This window comes from Choloepus didactylus, chromosome 7 (assembly GCF_015220235.1).
Source record: "Choloepus didactylus isolate mChoDid1 chromosome 7, mChoDid1.pri, whole genome shotgun sequence".
Lineage (NCBI taxonomy): Eukaryota > Metazoa > Chordata > Mammalia > Pilosa > Megalonychidae > Choloepus > Choloepus didactylus.
The window spans coordinates 20,450,739-20,471,166 of NC_051313.1; the positions used below are offsets into that span (position 1 = coordinate 20,450,739).

At 35.3% G+C, this 20,428-nt stretch overlaps 1 protein-coding gene across 1 annotated transcript in view; it reads left to right on the top strand.

The window, feature by feature from the left end:
* The window catches only part of THEMIS (thymocyte selection associated), a 236,513-nt gene extending 227,784 nt beyond the window's left edge, over nucleotides 1–8,729 (top strand). Inside the window, exon 6 of the mRNA XM_037844079.1 lies at nucleotides 6,822–8,729. Coding sequence (XP_037700007.1) covers nucleotides 6,822–6,837 — 16 coding nt within the window. The 3' untranslated portion in view covers nucleotides 6,838–8,729. The remainder of the gene's footprint in view (nucleotides 1–6,821) is intronic.
* The last annotated feature ends 11,699 nt before the right edge of the window (nucleotides 8,730–20,428 follow it).

Sequence of the window (20,428 nt, forward strand, 5' to 3'; positions counted from 1 at the left end):
AATTTCTAGTAATGGATGGTGGGAAAGAGCATTACAACATTCTGAATGTGATTAATCCCACTAATGGAAGGCTAGGGAGGGGGTGGAATGGGAAGATTTAGGCTGTATATATGTTTCCACAACTGAAAAAAAAAAAGACATTCTAAATAGATGACAATTGAATGCTAAGGATGAGCTTGGATGGGATTGGAGGATAGAGGACAGGTGGCTCAAAGGGACACAGTTGAGACATAAGGAAAAGGAAATATAGAATTTGTATCATTGTTGAATCTCTTGTACTTCTTAGCTGCACTTAATGGGATTGCATAAAAGAATGTTCTTGTTCATGGGAAGTGTATACGTGAATTATAGTGTATGTTCAAGGATGTGTGCAGCTAGCTCTCATGTGTTCAGAAGACAGAGCAGTAGATGATGGATGATAGGGAGGGAGGGAGGAAGGGAAAGAAATAGCGATGTGACAGCATGTTAAAGTTGGTGGATTGAGCTATCAGGGGAGGGGGGTCAGGGTATGATGAAATTCTGTGTATGGGGTTAGTATTATTTTTGCAACTGTTCCTATAACTTTGAATTTATTTCAAAATAAAAAAAAATTTATATGTAAGTGTCAGGGGCACTGAGTAGCCAAAAACATCTTGAAAAAGAACAAAATTGGAGGGCTCACACTTCCTGATCTTAAAATGTATTTCAAAGCCACAGCACATCATGGTGCTGGAAAAAGGACAGATGTATAGACCAGTGGAATCAAACTGAGAGGTCAGAAATCAACCCTCACATTTACGAGCAATTGATTTTTCTCAAGTGGGTAAAGACCACTCAATTGGGAAAGAGTAGTCTCTTCAACAAATGGTGCTAGGAAAGGTGGCTCTCCATTTGCAAAAGAAAGGACCCTTACCTCTCATCTTATACAAATATCGACTCAAAATGGATCAAAAACTTAAATATAACATCAGGAACTATTAAACTCCTAGAAGAACATATAGGGAAGCATTTTCAGGGCATTGTTAGGCAGTGGTTTCTTAGACTTAGCACAAATAACAAAACAAAAAAATAGATAAGTGGGACCTCAACCAAACTGAAAATTTTTGCACCTCAAAGGACTTAATCATGAAAGTAAAATGACAGCCTACACAATGGGAGGAAATGCTTGGACACCATATTTCTGATAAAGGTTTAATATCACAAATATATAAAGAAATCCTTCAACTTAAAAAAAAATACAAGCAACTCAATTTAAAAATGGGTAAAAGACTAGAATCTCTCTAAAGAAGATATGTAAATGGCTGAAAAGCACATTAACTGTCAGGAAAATTCAAAGCAAAACCAGAAAGAGATATCATTTTACACCCACTACAATGGCTACTATTTAAAAACAGGAAATTACAGATGTTGGAGAGAATGTAGAGAAATAGAAACCCTCATGCATTGTTGGTGGGAATGAAATATGGTACAGCCCCTGTTTGGCAGTTCCTGAGAAAGTTAAGGATAGAATTACTGTATGATCCAGCCGTCCCACTACTAGGTATATACTCCAGAAAATTGAAAGCAAGGATTCAAACAGATATTTGCACACTGATGTTCATAGTGGCATTATTCACAACAACCAAAATATAGAAGCCACCCAAGTGTCCATCATCAACTAATGAATGGGTAAACAAAATATGGTATATAGATAAAATGGAATATTATTTTGCCATACAAAGGAATGAAGTTCTGATGCATGCAGCAATCTGGGTGAAACTTGATGACATCTTGTTGAGTGAAATAAGCCACACTCAAAAGGACAAATATTGCATGATATCACTGATATGAAATAATTACAAAAAGATAAGAGGCAGAATCTAGAATGTAGGTTACCAGGGGACAGGGTGGGGATAGGGATTGGCATGTTAAGGCTTAAAATGTACAGAATACCTATTTGGAACATGGAATTGCTTTGGTAATGGATGGTGATGATGGTAGCAAAAGATTGTGAACATAATTAACAGTGCTGAAATATATGTGGTTAAAGGGGAAATGTTAGGTTATATATATGGTAATAGAATAAAAATTTTCAAAAATCCATGGAACTGCATTACACAAACAGTGAACCCTAATTGAAACCATGGACTATAGTAAATTGAATTATAATAATGTGCTTTCATAAATTGTAACAAATGTATCACATTGTTCCAGTTTGCTAAAGCTGCCAGAAATGCAATATACCATGAATGGATTGGCTTTCACATTGGGGGTTTATTAGTTCACAAATTTACAGTTCTAAGGCCATGGAAATGTCCAGATTAAGGCACCAATAGGTAGATACCTTCTCTGAGGAAAAGGCAGATCATGTCCAGAACACCTCTGTCAGCTGAGAAGGCACATGGCTGGCGTGTGCTGGTCCTTTGCTCCCGAGTTGCATTGCTTTCAGCTTCTGATTCCAGTGGCTTTCTCCTTAAGTGTCTGTGGGTTCTCACTTAGCTTCTCTGGGGCAAACCTTGGGCTTCATGTCTTAGCTTAGTGTCTCCAAATGTCTGGGTCTGTGTCAGCTCTGGTTCTCTTCAAAATGTCTGTCTTTTATCCTATCATAGAGGACACCAGTAAACTAATTAAGACCCATCTTGAATGGGTGCGGTCACATCTCCATGGAAATAATCTAATCAAAAGGTCCCACTCAAATTGGGTGGGTCAAATCTCCATGGAAACAGCCTAATCAAAAGATCCCACCCATATTAGGTCTGCCCCCAGAAGAGTGGATTAAAAGAACATCATCTTTTTATGGGGTACATAACATTCAAACCAGCACACACACCAATGCAAGGTGCTATTAATAGGGTAGTTTGTGGGAATCCTGTATTTTATGCATGATTGTTCTATAAGTCCACAACTTCTCTAATAATAAAAAAAGAAAAAAATGCATTTTCTTAGGATCTGCTGTCTAGGGCAGTGTTGGCAAACTATAGCTTGTGGGTCAAATCTGTCCTACTGCCTACTTGTAATTGGAAAGTCCATGAGCAAAGAATATTTGTTTTTCTGTTTTTAAATGGTTGAACAAAAGTAAAAAGTAAAATAATACCTTCTGACATGTGAAAATTATATGACATTCAAATTTCAATGTCTATAAATAAAGTTTTATTGGAACACTGCTCTGTTCATTCATTTACATATCATCTATGGCTGCTTTCATGTGTATCAGCTGAGTTGACATGGTACATCAGCTGAGGTGTCACAGAGAGCATATGGCCTGCAAACCTAAGATATTTGCTACCTGGCTTTTCAGAGGAAAGGTTTGCTAACCTGTGCTCTAGATTCAGAAGTTTTAAGGCAGGAACTAAGAATCTCTTTCAACACGTATCTTGGGTGATTCTGATGTAAGGGGGATTGTTGTCTATGGGCTACACATTGAAAAGTAACACAGAAGAATTCTGAACACCTTTCTCTTCCCACTCTTCGCATTCAGTCTGTCAGCAAATCCTATTGGCTTTATCTTCAAATCATATCCAGAATTTTACCTTTTTTTTTTTTCCTTCACCATGTATCCATCAACCAAGCCACCATTATCTCTTGCCTGGATTCTTGCACTGGCTCCCTAACCTCCCTAACTAGCCTATCTGCTCTGTCCTTGCCCCATACTATCCTTTCTCAACACAACAGCCAGACTAAATGTATTAAAACTTAAGTCAGATCATGTAACTCCAATCCTCAAAATCCACCAGCTGGCTTTCTACTTCCCTCCACCCCCTGCCCTTTCTCACTGCTCTTTCTACACTGACCTCCAAGCTGTTCCTCAAAAAAACTGTAGGGTTGCTCCATCCTCAAGGCTTGCAAAGGCTCATTTATCTTTTTGGTGATATGGAAAGGAAACTAGAGGATAGGATATAAAACCATGCATGAAAACCCAGTAGAAAATATTCAGAAGAGGTTCCAGAAACCACATTTCATAATCAGGCTAACTCCTAAAGGTGTGCTTGCTAAAGATTTCATTGTTCACTATCAGTTGGGCATCCTAGGAGACTGGCCCTCAAAGTTCCTAAGAGGAAACACAAGCAGGGACTGAAGAATAATGGTTCAAATTAATGGTTTAGGAAATATTGGTTTTATAAAAGAGTGCAAGTTTTATATACTATTGAACATGACTCTTCTAAAACGGTGATATTTCACTTTAATCCTCTTATCCAAAGAATTATCTAGTCTAATTTTATATGTGTAAAACTTCATTTTGTGTATTGAACAATGCTTTATTCTTACAAAGATGCAGATTTTGACTATTGAAGGGTACATCTTCAGTTCACACTTTTTAAAGAAAAAAAAGACAAAACTAAATTCTATGCCTATTCTGTGCCTGAAGTGTTTGGCTTGATCTCTAAGGAGCTGAGTGACATGAATCTAAATCATACAGTGAATTTGGTCATATAAGTGATTGGTTCAGCGAATATTTAATTTAAGAACAGTCACCTCCACATATCAAACTTCTGACATTTACAAAAGGAAAATGGGTGATGAATGCCAAAAGAGTTGAGGGTTTTAAATCATTTCAGACTTTAACACCTAAATAATTGTAAGAAAAAAAATAATTCCTGCACATAGATGTCTTGAAAGTTATGGTGATCCTGTGGTGTAATGTGATAAAGAACACAGTTAGTATTCAATGTGAAATCTTCTGCTCTGGCAACTCAAATGGTCCCATAGAGTACAGCTGTTATTTAAAGCTTTCCTGCACTGGGTGAAAGATTGGAGCAGGTGGGCAGGTAGACTTTATAAGGTCCATTTCAAAACTAGGTTTTGAAAAATCCTATAATTTTATTTTGAGATAATCTCAATATTCTAATTGCCTCACCTCCTATTTTTCTGCTTAAGTATGTCCCATCTTAAATCAGCTTATTGACAAGGGAGAGTGAAAAGAATAACTGTCAAGATGACAGATTGAACTTTCAAACTTGAGACTTTGGTAATAGCAAGTGATGTTTCTGTAGCACTTTACATTTTATGAAGTACTTTCAGACCCATTATTTCATTTGATATTTCCTCAACTCCATGATTGTTATTGATTATTATTATCAAAACACCTTCACTTGATAAGCAAATACAATTCAGAGATTCTTCAAGACACACAGCCAGGAAAGTTTAGACTCAGGAATCAAATCTAAGTCTTCAGATTCTGTTTCTCTGTACTATAACATATCTATTTCATTTGCTTTCAATTCCCTTTTCCTGTATAAAAGCAACACTCTGAGGGAGAAATATTGTTATCTCTTTTTACAGATAAAGTCACAATGATAGTAAGTGATAGAAGTGGGAATTAAATCTGGGCCTAATGCCTAAAATCTTGTGTTCTTTCATCCATAATGTATCTTCTACAGAGTGTGCTTTGCTGTTCCCAAAGTAAGACCTAAAAATTGAAAGGTACAGCTGGGGAGAGGGGATCGTGAGAAGAGGGATTGAAATCAAGGAGAGTATGGCTTCCAGGCTGTCCTTTCCCCACCTGCCACTAAACAGCACCCCCGGCCCCAAGTCCCCTTCCCATCCCCAGGTAGCCCTGATGGGGGGACATTGATGGAGATAAACATACTCAGGCTGTTAGAGGAGCTCACATGATGCATGGGGAAATGCTACTTTATCTGTTTTGATACATCCTTTTTCTTTTTTTCCCAATTAATCTGCAAGCTCATCAGAGCTCACAAAACTATATATTTTGCCCCTGTGCTCCACACACAATAAAAGTAGCTAGCAGTTGGTGAGATAGTTTTAGGCTCTCTACATTTATTAACTCATTTAATCTTTGTAACAACCTTATAAAATAGGCATTATTTCGCTTCCCTCCTTTTGTTTTAAAGAGGAGATAATGAGGCAGAATGGTTAGATTAAAATCTTAAGGTATTAGAGCTAGTATGTAACAGAACAAGGAAGGAAAAAAGGTAAGAAAGAAGGTAGGAGAGAAGGAAGGAAAGAAGGAAGGAAAGAAAGAAGTCATAGGCTAGTGAATGTTGGGGTATGAGCTACACAGGAGGCTGCAGGTTCACTAAACTTATCTCTAACACATTAGACAACTAGAGAGATGACTGTTTTTCTGTACTTTGTCGGCATTATAGTGCTTGCTGTTAGCATTTTGTTTGTTTTTTAACCCCTATCACTCATACTCTTCAAAGCCCTTGTGGAAAATGATGAAGACACACAAAATTCCTACTTGCCTGAAGACAAACAGAATGCCTGTTTGCAATGTACCTTGCCTCAGCTAAGAGTTTGATATAATGTTATGTTAATATCACGTCTGCATATATGTTGATTAGAAACTTTAGATCACACAGCTAATGCTTGAGACATTGTTTTTTCTTCAGTTTAACATTTACTGGTACCCTTTCCCTCCGCTGAAGTTCTGTAGAATTCCATTAGGTTCTCTATCTACCCTGTAGGCACCGCTACAGCCAGTGTGGTGTCTGGAATCAGATATTTTGGGATTCGAAACAGCTTCAGCCCCTTTCTAGCTGTGAGACTGCTGGACAAGCCTCTTAACTTCACTTTGACACACCTCCCTACCTTACATTACCTATATAATAGACAAAATATGAGGACAAAAAATGCAAAATACAGCATTTTGTAAACTGAAAAACACTTTACAAATTTAAGGTATTATCTCCTACCTCATAGAAAGATCTACCTTGTTTATGAAGAATTTACATTTTTTCCTTTTTTTTTTTTTTTGACTCTTTTTTACCTTGTTCCCAGTTATTTCTTTAAAAGTGTATATGCCAGTGGGTGTTTGATAAACAGTATTGCATTTGAAAACAGTTTCCTTCCTGGTGATCTCCAATGCATATTTCTGACGGACTCATTTTTTTTTTTTGTAGAACTCTTCCAAAATGAAAAACACCAAAAAAAAAAAAAAACAAAAAAACAAAACAAGATGTGACTGAAGCCACATGGGCAGTGAATATAAATGTTACAAAAGAAAACTAGACCTCATCTTTCAGCTAAAAATGACTATTCCCCCAGTGGACACCAGAAGAAACTGACCAGCACTGCAAATGAGAAAACAACCTTAAAAGTCTTAAACAAACTAAAAATGCTTAAAGTAAACCTATGACAAGGAATTCATGTACTCTATTCTGTTGTAACAAAAGCTCTATGTATTATTTCATTGTTACTTAGGACATATTTATTTAGTGTGCACTTTTTTCTTTTCGTGGTTTTAATTCTATTTGAACTATTAAATTGAGCTATTAAAAAATAACTATTCAGCTTCTGAAGAAAACCAGCTCAAAATAGGTTAAAAGCTATACAAGTACTTTCGTTTTCTTTCAGAATTTATTTTGCCAGTTTTCTCATGTTATTATCATTCCTGTTCTTAAGAATTTAAATAACTCAATTACACCTGAGAGTGATTTAAAATACCCAGTTTTTTAAATCTGATTCCCCTGGAGCTGTTGAAATGAGTTTGACTTCATATGGTTAGTTTATGTCATAAATACACTGTATAAATACGTTGAAGGCTCAACGAAGCTATTCTGAGTCACTGTATTTTCCACCACTCTCCTTCCACAAACATCCAGAGTTCACCTCTTACTGCAATATCACCAGAGTTATGATAATATGCCTTATATTTTATGTACTGTATACTAGACAAACTTTTAAATTAATGTTTATTAGGATTATAGGAAAGCTATGTAGTTATTCATTATGTTTGAGGGAAAGAAAAAGGCAATAGAACTGTAAAGAGTTATGGTAAGTTTGGTTGCCTACAAGCCAAAGTGATTCTTCAGTGCACACTAGAATAATCCTCTTGTACAATGTGTGAAAATTACTATAAGGGCTTTCAGGTATTGAGAATTTATGTTATCATTATGTATTAAGCAGGTAGGAACAATATTATTTTGCCGCTAACAAAATGGGGAGGCAGAAGTTATCTGGTTAAACTTACACTTGAGGTTAAAGGCAAGCCAAGGACTTAGGAACAGGTTTCTGGGTTCGTAGGTCCTACCATTTATAAAAAATAACTGTTAGCTAACCTCCTATTTCACAATTATTTTACTTATGTGTACAAATAATTTATTGATTTAGTATCAGGAGTTTCTGAAGACAGTAAATCATGAGACATCTTTTTAAGAGAAAAAAAGATTGCAGTTAGAGATATTTCACACAATGTTTGTATTCTGATTTAGCTAACATTCCTTTGTTATTTTTTTCATTTTAAGAGGAAATGAATCCTTATCTCCAATAATCAATTGTTTAGTGAATTGATTGTGGTAATAACTTTTGTTATATACAATTTCTAAAATTTTCTGGGATGGTTTCAATTTTATTGGTTCTGCCCATCATAACAAGAACTTTTTGAAGTTTATGAACCCATATTTGATTATTAATATCCAAAGAGAATTGTGGCTGGATTCAGCAACCTTAGCCAACTGCACCAACTAGTAGAAATCACAGGCCAATTTGTTATTTCCAAATACTAGTGAATACTTAATATTTCTTATTTGGTATTTGAGAGCAGTTACATTTTTATTCTCAGCAAATATAAAATTCATTGATTAGAAAATCAAGACAATGCATGTCTTAGCTTGATTGCACATATCCAAGGACTTGCTAGTGGATATCATATATAACATTTCTAACTTAAGCCATTTGATACACAGTGTTCTCGCTGTCTTTTGCCTCCATCATTAAAAAATTGTAGACTTGAAATTGAGAAAGTTAAAAAACTTTATGATCACCTATGCAATGATTTGGGAGGTAGAAAATAAATTTCCTAACTTTCATTTGTGTGTGTCTTCTCTACCATGTTTAACTGTGGAATTCCCATGAACCATATTCCTATAGCAATTAAGTTAAAATATTCTCTAATGGCAATTGAAATACATGCATCACCAAGGTAGGGCTGCCTGTGGTAAAGAATCCAAGAGGAGAGAGATTTTTCCCACTCTAACCCCTTCCCCTTCTAGCCATGACCCCCACCCCCATCACCTGTGAACCTTCAGTGCTGAGCCCAATGGTCAAATCTCACAGTATCATTACCAGAGCTTCCAAGACTACCAATTATTAATGCTGCCCTCTTCCTATGTGAATCAGGCAAGCAGTTTTGGGAAGGGGGATGGAAAGGGAGTGAGGAATGGAAAGAGGAAAATGTGCTTCGTTGAGAGGTCCTGGCTCAACTCTTATAACAAAGACTTTCATATAAAAAGTGTTTGCTTTAATATCTAAGTCAGCATTAATGAAACTTCCAGATGTTTGTGCAAAGGTTTATGATGCAAGTTATATCTAGAAGGAAGAGAATATATAAAATTTGTGGGAAGGAAGAATTAGGATCTAAACATACACCTAAAGGCTAGAATACTAAAATCTGAATGTGAAAGAATAAAAGTAATAGGCATTAATGTAAAGTCCTATGTTTGGTCCAAAACTTAGCTGCACAAATACAGGATAAAAGAAACAAGATTTGAAAATAGCATGGGTTTAATTTCTGCACTCATAAAACCATTTCAAATCATTAAAGAGAAACACACAACTCTTTAATAGACTGTGTCCCTACCTTGTTATGAGATATGTTAGGAAAGGAGATTAGCAACCTCTCACTACTACTAGAAAAACACCTGCAAATGATGGTGAATTAATAGCTTGAAGGCAGTAGTATGTGGTTCATCAAACTGTGGAGGGCCCGGCTGTTCAGTCATTGAACTGCTTCTCTTCCTTTCACTCCTTGAGTGATGTTATCAGGTCTGTTGGCTTTAAATATCATATATATGTAAAAAATTCCCAAACCTATACCTACAACACAGACTACACCTTGAATTCCAGACTTCTAAATCCAACAGCTGACTTGATTTCCACTTGGAAGTCTCCAATAAGCACCACCAACATAGCATGTTCAAAACCAATCTCCTGACTTCTTCAGGTTTGCTCTCTAACCATTTTTCCAATATCAGTAAAGAGACACTCCATCCTTCCACTTGTTAAAGCCATACATTTTAAATAATACTTAACTCCTGTCTTTTCCTCAAATCTCACATCTGACCCATCTGCAAATTCTTTTGGTTCTGCCATCAAAATGTTTCTACAAGTTTATTACTTTTTACTGCCTCCACTTTAACTACTGTGGTACAAGCTTCAACTGTCTCTTGTCTGGATTACTGCAATAATCCTATAACCATTTTTCATGCATCTATCCTTGCCACGTGTCTTAATTTCCTGATGCTGCATTAACAAAGCACCATAAAACAAAAGAAATTTATTCTTGCAGATTTCTGGAGGCTAGAAATCTGAAATCAAGTTGCCAGCAGGGTCATACCCTCTCCAAAGCCTTCCAGCTTCTGGTAGCCTCAGGAATTTCTTGACTTGTAACAGCACCACTCCAATTTCTGACTATCTTTACACAGCCATGTTTTCCTCTGTGTCTGTGTCTTTGTGCCCAAATTTTCTTATTCTTATAAAGACACCAGTCACATTGGATTAGAGCCCACTCTAAGTCCAGTATGACCCCATCTTAACTTAATTGTATCTTCAAAGACTTTATTTCCAAATAAGGTCATATTCACAGGTATTAGACGTTATCTTTATGGAGGGTTACATTTGAACCCATAACACCACCTATCAATTTAATCTTTTTGCAGTAGCCAGGAACCTCATTTAAACCTGTTGTATTAGAATGTGAGCCCAGGATGACATTAAGATACTCTAGGATCCCACAGAATTTTTAAACAAGCAAAACCAGGTAGAACCATCTTTCTCAGAGCTCTAGAAATAGTTAAAGGCTGAGCCAGGAAAAAGGCAACTTAAAAATGGTAGGAAAATCTCATGTTGTCATTACTGACCCTTTCCCACACCCTCCTCAGCTTGATGCAGAGCTGGACCATGATCCTGGTGCAAATCCCTTGTCCTGATTCCAGAAGGAAAGGAGTAATCCTATGCACATACCAGGCTGTATGTATGGATGTCTGTGTCAGTCTGTCTGTTGGTAGCCTGAAGGACAGGACACTCATCAAGGCTTTCTATCCCAGGGCTTGCCCAGTGCACAGAAGCAGCCCACATTGAAGCTAATACATTGTAGAAAACAATTAAATCACAGTTGCATGGGGAAAAGAACTACTAGTTTTAGTACATATAATATAGCATCTGGGATTGGGAAAAAAAGGGCAATTCCTATGGGAAAAGGAACATAGGGATCCATGTAAGTGGGACAATTCCTAAGGCTGCAAGCACATGCCCAGGAAAGACAAATGCTCAGAAAAGACCATACACTTTCAGTGAGCTCTTCAGTCTGCACTTCAGATTCATTGTTAGGCCAGCTAAGCACTTCCACAGACCAATCTGCATTCTGGGAAAAGTGTTTTCTTTCTTATTTTTTTGTTAGCCTCTGGCATTCAAGGAAATCTCTGTCATAACACTAGGCATATACAAGCTTAAGGAACAGAAACCTCAGTGGCTGCATTTGAGGGGTAATACATTAAAATATTAAAATGTCCAGTGTGTAGCACAAGATTACATGGCATGAAAAGAAATAGGAAATAACAAACTATGTAAAAGAGCAACAAAAAGCTTTAGAAATCATCAATGAGGAGGACAAGATCTTGGACGTAACAGATGAAACTTTTTAAAAACTGATTTAAATGTACTCAAAGAGCTAAAGGAAAACACAGACAAAAATTAAAGGAGACCAGGAAACCAGTAGATGAACAAAAAGAAAATGGCAATAAAGAGGTAGAAATCATTAAAAGGAACCAAATACAAATACTGGAGTTGAAGCTTATAGTAAATGAAATTTAAAAATTAACTAAAGAGGTTCAACAGCAGATTGGAGTTGGCAGAAGAATCAGTGAACTTGAAGATAAGACAATTGAATTTATTCAGTTTAAGGAGCAGAAGGAAATAATAATAAAAAAGTGAACAGAACTTAAAAGACCTGTGGGAACATCAAGCATACTTACATATGTATTATGGGTGTCCCAGAATGAGAAGAAAGAGAGAAAGGTGGGATAGAACATTAAAGAGAAGTAATGGTTGAAAATTTTCCAATGTAATGAAAGACATGAATATACATATTCAAGAAGTTCAAGCTGGATATATCCAAACAGACTTACACTGAGACACATTATGACCAAACTGTCAGATGCCAAAGACAAAGAATTTGAAAGGATCAAGAGAGAAGCAACATGCCAAGTACAAAGGAGCTTCAATAATATTAAGTGTTGATTTCTCATCAGAAATCATGGAGGCAAGAAGGCAGTAGGATGACGTATTTAAAGTGATGGAAGAAAAAAAAGGCCAACAAAGAATTCCATATTGGGCAAAGTGTCATTCAAAAATGAGGAAGAGTGGAAGACTTTCCCAGACTTAAAAAAAAAAAAAAAAAAGCTGAAGGAATTTGTCACCACTAGACTAGCCCTACAAGAAATGCTAAAGACAGTTCTTATGGATGAAAGGAAAGGACATTAAACAATAGCTCAAAATTGCATGAAGAAATGAAGATATACAGTAAAAGGTAACAACACAGGTAAATATAAATGCTGCTACACTTCTACTTTTGGTTTGTAACTCCACTTTTTGTTTCTTACAGTACCTCAAATGTAAATTCCTAAAAAGTAATGATAAATCTATCATTTTGGACATGCAATGTACAAAGATGAAATTTGTGACAAGGACAACATAAAGTTGAGGGGCAGAGGGCCATAGGAATATAGTTTGATTGTGCTATGAAAGAACATTGGTATCAAATTTAGCAAGATTGTTATAGATCTAGGATGTAAAATTGAAGATCCATAGTCATTTCAAAGAAAAAAGTTTGAAAATATAAAAACAACAAAATGAAAAGGGATTCTAAGGGGCTTATTACAAAAGATCAACTAAATACAAAGCAGCCAGTAATGGAAGAATTGATGCACAAAAGCAGTATAGGACTTACAAAATCCAAATAGCAAAATGACAGAAGACCTGCATTATCACTAGTTACTTTATATGTAAATAGGTTAAATGCTCCAGTAAAAAGTCAGAGATTGGCAAAATGGATTAAAAACATGATTCACTATATTCTGTAGTTAAGAAACTCACCTTAAAGTCAAAGATAAAAGCAAGTTAAAAGTGAAAGGATGGAAAAAATATATTCCATGCAATAGGTGCCTATAATAACATTAGGCAAAAGACACTAAGTCAAACACTGTTAAAAGGGACAAAGAGGAGACTACATACTGATAAATGGACCAACTTATCAAGAAGATATAACAATTATAAACATATATGCACCTAACAACAGATCCCCAAAATATGAGGCAAACATCAACAGATTTGAAAGAAGAAACAGATGGTTGTCCATTAATAATAGTAGACACAAATACACCACTTTAAATAATGGATAAAAACTCTAAAAGAATGTCAATAAAGACATAAAAGACATGAACAATACTAAAACCAACCAACTAGACCTAACAGACATATATAAAACACTTCATAAAGCAACAGGTGAATACACATTCCTCTCAAGTGCACATAGATCATTCTCTAGGCTATATCATACGTTAGGTCACAAAACAAGTCTCAGTAAATTTAAAAAGATGGAAATCATGCAAAATATCTTTTCCAACCACAATGGAATAAAGCTAGAAATCAATAAAAGTGGAAGAACTTGAAAATTCACAAATACTTGGAAATTAAACAATATACTTTAAAATGACTACTGGGTCAAAGTAGAAATCACAAGGGAAATTAGGAAATATTGAAACTAATGGAAACCAAAAACACAAGGTACCCAAACTTCTGGGATGCAGAAAAGGGCAGTGGCTCAGAGGGAATTTATAACTATAAATGCTTACATTATAAAAGAAGAGAAATCTGAAATTTATAAGTTAACCTCACACCTGGAGGAACTAGAAAAAGAAGAGAAAACCAAACCCAAAGTGAGGATAAGGAAGGAAATAATAAACATTGGAGTGGAGATAAATGAAATTGAGAATTACAAACAGTAGAGAGAATCAACGAACCAAAATTGGTTCTTTAAAATGAAACAATAAAATTGACAAACCTTTAATTAGATTGACAAAGGGAAAAAGAGGGAGGACACAAATAACAAAAGATCAGAAGTGAAAGGGTGGGCATTACTACAGACTTTACAAAAATAAAAAGGTTTCTAAGAGGTTAAGATGAACAATTGTATGCAAACAAATTAGATTACCTAGATGATGTGGACAAATCTCTAGAAATACACAAATTAAGTTAACTGACTCAAGAAAAAATAGAAGATCTCAACAGATAAATGACAAGAGACTGAATCAGTAATCAAAAACCTTCCAACAAAGAAAAGTTCAGGCCATATGGCTTCTCTGATAAATTTACCAAACATTCAAAGAGTTAACATGAATCCTTCTCAAAGTCTTCCAAATAAGTAGAGTATTTTCTGAGTCATCCTATGAGGCCAGCATCATCCTAAAACTGAAGTCAGGAAAGATATCACAAGAAAAGAAAAATACAGACCAGTATCCATTATGAATATAGATGCAGAAATCCTCAACAAAATACTAGCAAACCGAATCCAACAGCACATTAAAAAGATTATACATTGTGACTAAGAGGGATTTACCCTATGAATGCAAGGGTTGGTCAACTTAAGAAAATCAATCAATATAATGTTTACTGTCTTGACCAGGAGTACATGAAAGTAGTTTCAGTGGATTCCATTCTGTTTTTCTTACAACAGGAGCTCTTGCTCCACATTCTAAGGAAACACTGTGATGTTCTGACAGCTACTATGCATACCCATTTTAATTATGACTTGGGAATTGAGGAAATGATTACTCATAGGGTCTGTGGAACCTGTGTACCTACTGTGAGATGGACCTGGGTCAGATGACCCTATTTATTATCTGACCCTCATATGCTCCTATTGTAAGAGGAGTTGCACTGAGTATTGACCCAAGGATAAATCGAAGCATTCTGTACATGACTGTGAAAGTTACTCATTAAATATTCTATCATTTGAGTACTGAAGCTATACTAAGGAATGGCAGCTACATACAGATCCATTCCAAGTGACTCACAAGGTATTTAAGCTGAGGGACTCTAGCCCTTGTGGCATCTCTATACCAATGTGACCAATACTTTTTGCATCTTCTTGTTATTTCTAAAGACCAGTGCAGTGATTGGGAAAACAAACAGATGCTCCTGGGTGTCTGAAGCCTCCAGGATGTTCTTTCTATGCATGTTGCTTGCTGCCTATTTTATACTCTCTTAACACTAAGTAAACTTGATATTGGGTAAACCTTTTGTGTCTTCTATAACTGATTGACAATCTGAATCTGAAATTCATTCCAGTGAACTTATACTTGCAAGAATACAAAAACTAAAAACAAAACAAAACAAAAAACAATGAGAAACAAAAATATAAAAATTATTTTAATAGTAGAATATAATGATATTATAATATATATAAAATATTATAATTTAAATTTAAAAAAATAGGCACAGAGGAGAAGGTTGATGAGATGGAAGATAGATCTTAAGTAATTATACAGAAGGCAGTAAAGAAAGATAACAGGAAACCTGAAAAGAAATGCTACAAGACATGGAAAAGAGTTTAAGAAAGTATAATGTTTATTTAATCAGAGTAGAATAATGTTGTGGGAGGAGAAACTGAGAATAATGCAAGGCAGAAGTGAGGCAATATTCAAAGAGATGCTAAGAACTTTCTAGACTTGATAAAGGACACCAATTCTAAGATTTAGGAAATACAGCATATCTCAAGAAGGTAAAATATAATTTCCAACATGTTGTATCATAGAGAAATTTGAGAAGAATTGAGACAAAGATCAGGCTGGGACTTCAACTGGACAAACAGTACACTTCTCTAAGTGCAAAATAAAAGTTAGAAGACAATGTGCTGGAGGGTGGATTTCTCAAGTAAGGTCTGTGAACAAGTCAAATAATTTTCAAAAATAAGAATAAAATATTTTTACAAATATATGAATTCCAGAAAAAAAGATCTGAGAATTAAAAAGGGCTGGAATGCTAAAAGAAAACTCAGAGTGGGAATATATTTAAATATCTATATGTATATCTATATCTAATATCTATATCTCCAAAAAGAGTTGCATCCATGATGTGTTACAAAAACAAAACAAAACAAAACAAAACCCTCCCACAAATCTTAAGTAAAATGTAGATAAATTCTTTTTAAGGAAGATAAAATGACTTAAAAAGACACTTCATAAATGAGGATATACAAATGGATAATGAACATATGAAAATGTTCAAAATCACAGAAGCCTTTACTAAAATGCAAAATAAATTAAGTGAGGTATGCCATTACACATCTACCAGATGGCTAAAACAAGAATAAATGACTAAAACAAGTTCTGGAGAAAATATGAAGCAACCAGAAGTCTTTCATATTACTGCTGGGAGTTTAAATTGATACAACTGTTTTGTGAACCCTTTTGGCAGTATCTACTAAAGCTAAACATGTACCTACCCTATGACCCAGTGTTTCCAACGTTAGGTATTATTCCAACAAAACTGAGTGCATTTGACTACCAAAAGACATGTACAAAGATGTTTGTAGCAGCTTTATTCACTATAGTCCAAAACTGGAAATGACCCAAGCCCCAAAGCAGAACAGACAAATAAATTGTGGTGTAATCATGCAATGTAAAACAATGTAGCAATGAACAAGGATAAGCTACAGACACATGTAAGAACTAGAATATATTTCAGAAACATAATACTGAATGATAGAAGCCAGATACAAAAACGTATGCAAGTATGATTCCATTTATATAAATTTTAAGAACAGGCAACATTGCTTTATGGTAATAAAAAGAAGTATGTTGTTTGCATGTGAGCGGTTAGTGACTGGGAGGGAGCACAGTAGAGGGGTCGGAGTACTGGAAAAGTTCCATATTTTAATCTGGAGACTGTGCTGGTAAATTTCATGTATTACCTTGGCTAGGTTATGGTGTCCAGTTGTTTGTTTAAGCAAGCCCCAACATGATTGTTACCGTGAGGGTATTTTGTGTATGGATTTGCATCTAAATCAGTTGACTGTATCTATGGCTGACTGCAAATCAACAAAAGAGAGTGCCCTCAGCAATGCGAGGATTCTCCTTATCTGATTAGTTGGAGGTGTTAAAAGTCAGATCTGAAGATTTCTGTAACTAGAAAGAAGAACTTCTGCCTCAACTTCAGTCAGCCAACTTCCCCTGGGGAATTTGGACTCAACTTCAGCAACACTTTACCAGAGTTTCTGGCTTGAAGCCTGCCCTACAGAATTTGGACTTGCCAGCCCCCACAGTCATGTGGGCCAATTCTTATAATAAATCTCATATATATAGCATATATATATATATATATCTATATCTATATATATATATATATCTTGTCAGTTCTGTTTCTCTGAAGAACATTGACTAATACAAAGACATATGTAGAAAGACATTATCAAGCTTTAAACTTAAGAATTGTTCACTTGGCTGCATGTATATGATAAAGCAAGGGAATATTAAGCATGTGTTTTACAAAAGTACTCTGGGGTAGGAGTTGAAAACATATTGGGGATGGGAGCCTAAGGGACTTTAAATGCATTGGTAATGTTATATTTCTTAAGCTTGTTGGTGGGTTCATGTAGGTTTTTATTTTTATTATTTATATCATACATATGTTATATATTTTTGTGTATAGGAAATATATTATGACAAATAGAGGGAAACATTGGCATAAGGAAAACTGCTATTATGATCAACAGAGGAGGCAGGGATAGGTAGCAAACCTTCAAAATATCTCCTAGAACCCCTGCATACACTTGTTTTATCATACGTAATGTTATTAGCCATATACCTTTGCACTACTACCTTGCTGGGATGATCTCAAAAACATTTTCCTATATTAATCCCACATGAAAACAGAAGATAAGAAGCATGTTTTCACCAGCCTGTTCCTTAAAATGCCCCAAATCCTTTTGTTGGAAAAAAATGTTTTCTACATTGATGTCCGTGCCAGTTTAAATGTATTGTGTCCCCTAAATGCCATTATCTTTGTGGTCTTGTGGGACAGACGTTTTGGTGCTGGTTAGATTTGCTTGGAATGTGCCCCACCCAGCTGTGGGTGGTGACTTTGGTGGGATACTCCCATGGAGGTGTGACCTCACCCATTCAGGGTGGGCCTTGATCAGTGGAGCCATATAAAACATGCTGACTCAAAGAGACTGAACGGAGTGCAGCTGTGAGTGACGTTTTGAAGAGGAGCAAGCTTGCTAGAGAGGAACGTCCTGGGAGAAAGCCATTTTAAAACCAGAACTTTGGAGCAGATGCCAGCCACGTGCCTTCCCAGCTAACAGAGGTTTTCCGGACGCCATTGGCCATCCTCCAGTGAAGGTACCCGATTGCTGATGTGTTACCTTGGACGTTTTGTGGCCTTAAGACTGTAACTGTGTAGTGAAATAAACCCCCGTTTTATAAAAGCCTATCCATCTCTGGTGTTTTGCATTCTGCAGCATTAGCAAACTAAAACAATGTCAAATTCTAATCTTTTGCAGTATTCAAAAGGAAACACTTAACTCTTTGGTCAGTGTTATCAAAGTACTTAATGCATATAATATTTATGCTCTTTTAACCATAACCCTGAGAAATTTAATTTTTTTTTGCTTTTGTTTTTGTTTTTGTGCATTTCTGAAGAAACTTCAGGCTTGGGTTGAATGAATTCAACACGTAGGAAGATAATAAAGAGTTCTTATTTCTGAGTAAAAGTTAGTAGTGAAATAGTAACAAAAATGTTTATAACTGCTCATATTCTTGATTAGACTATTGTATAGCTATTGGAGGAGGCCTGCTATATTACTCTCCTTCCATAACCTTGACATTGCCTAATGATAACTTCCAAGTAAAAGTGTAAAAGATATCCACATACATTTCCTATTTGTATTTGTATTAGTTCAGATTCAAAAATTCTAAAACATAAATTCATTTTATCAGTTTGTTACAAATAGGTTCCCCTTATGAAAGTGGGAATTAGACCATGTATTTTATTTTATATTCTTTTTGATGATTTTTGTCATGTCAGTTTTTATTTCAGTTCATTATTTAAATTTTGTATGTGTATGGAAAGATGTTCTTAAAGAAATACTACATCCCATTCTCCCACAGAGCCATGAAGACGTGACATTTTGGACATAGGTTTACGAAATCCTGGAATAGCTTTGTCGATAGGGCCAGTCAAAACCTAGGTCTGATACTCTGAGCAATGCAAATTACAGTTGAAGGCAGATTTTGGAATAAATCTATTCATCAGGGACTGTTAAAGTGGTGAATAAATGAGATTGCTGAAAAAGTGTTTTCACATTCCCTACAGACATTGACATTGGGTATTTGGAGATAATTCCTGGGAAATCTGGGGAATTCCTCAAATAATTTTTTTCCCATATTTTAAAATAACAATTTATCTATCTGTTTTAAAATAATAATGAGAACCCATAATAATAAAAGACAATAATTTTCTATGACAGAGTTTTAGTTTCAGAGATTCTCAGTTAAAAAAATGAAAGATATGGTAGTAAATATGTGGCTTATTCTTGAGATAATATATTGTGCCAAGATATAAAATTGATCTCTACCTGAAATAGACATTTGATATTAGAAAACACTTAAAGGAAGGAATATTAACATAATATAGCTGTCAAATGAAAATCATTAAGAAGTTGAATGACAACATAATTTTTGAGTCATTATTCTTAAAATGAAATTTTAACACACACAGAGCTGTAATTGATCTAACTTGTAGTCTGGATCTTTGTTTTAAGACAAATATTCCAGACAGAAAATCTTGCATTGATGTTGGCTGAATTGTTAAGAGTGCATTCATATGCATATTCAGATTGGGTGCTAGGGTAAATGTTTCAAATAAGCTCATTTCCTTTTGTAACAATGAAAATATTTTGCCTGCCTGTTCTGACTTTGGTTTTGCCTTTGAAATTGATATTAACTTATATTAGATTTGAGATCAGTTTCTGATTTCATGCCAGAGTATTTCACAACAGCATTCATATCTTTTTCTCTTTACTTTTAGTCTTTAAAGTATTTACAAAGAGCTGCAGCCTCTAGCAAACATTCAAACCCTGGAAAGCAGGAAATGACAGGCCAATGTTACTAGGATACTGTAACATTCCAATGTCTGAGAATCATGGATTGAAACTGACAAATTCAGGGGTTGTTTGCTTCTGAAACTTGGTATGTCTTGAAACACCATATACAAATTTGTAGAAAATTGAATTCAAAATTATTAATTTTTATTTAATTTGCAAGAAAAACTCACCATTAGTAGCAGACTGGTGCAGAAACACCCAATGATAAAATATGGCAACAGCTAAAACAAGAGAGGTTAGATCATGACGGCTTCTCTCCAACATGCTCCCGTCCTGACTCAGAGACATGACAGCCTTCATCTTCAACTCAATTAGGTCAAAACATAAGTTAAAACTTAAGTTATGAAA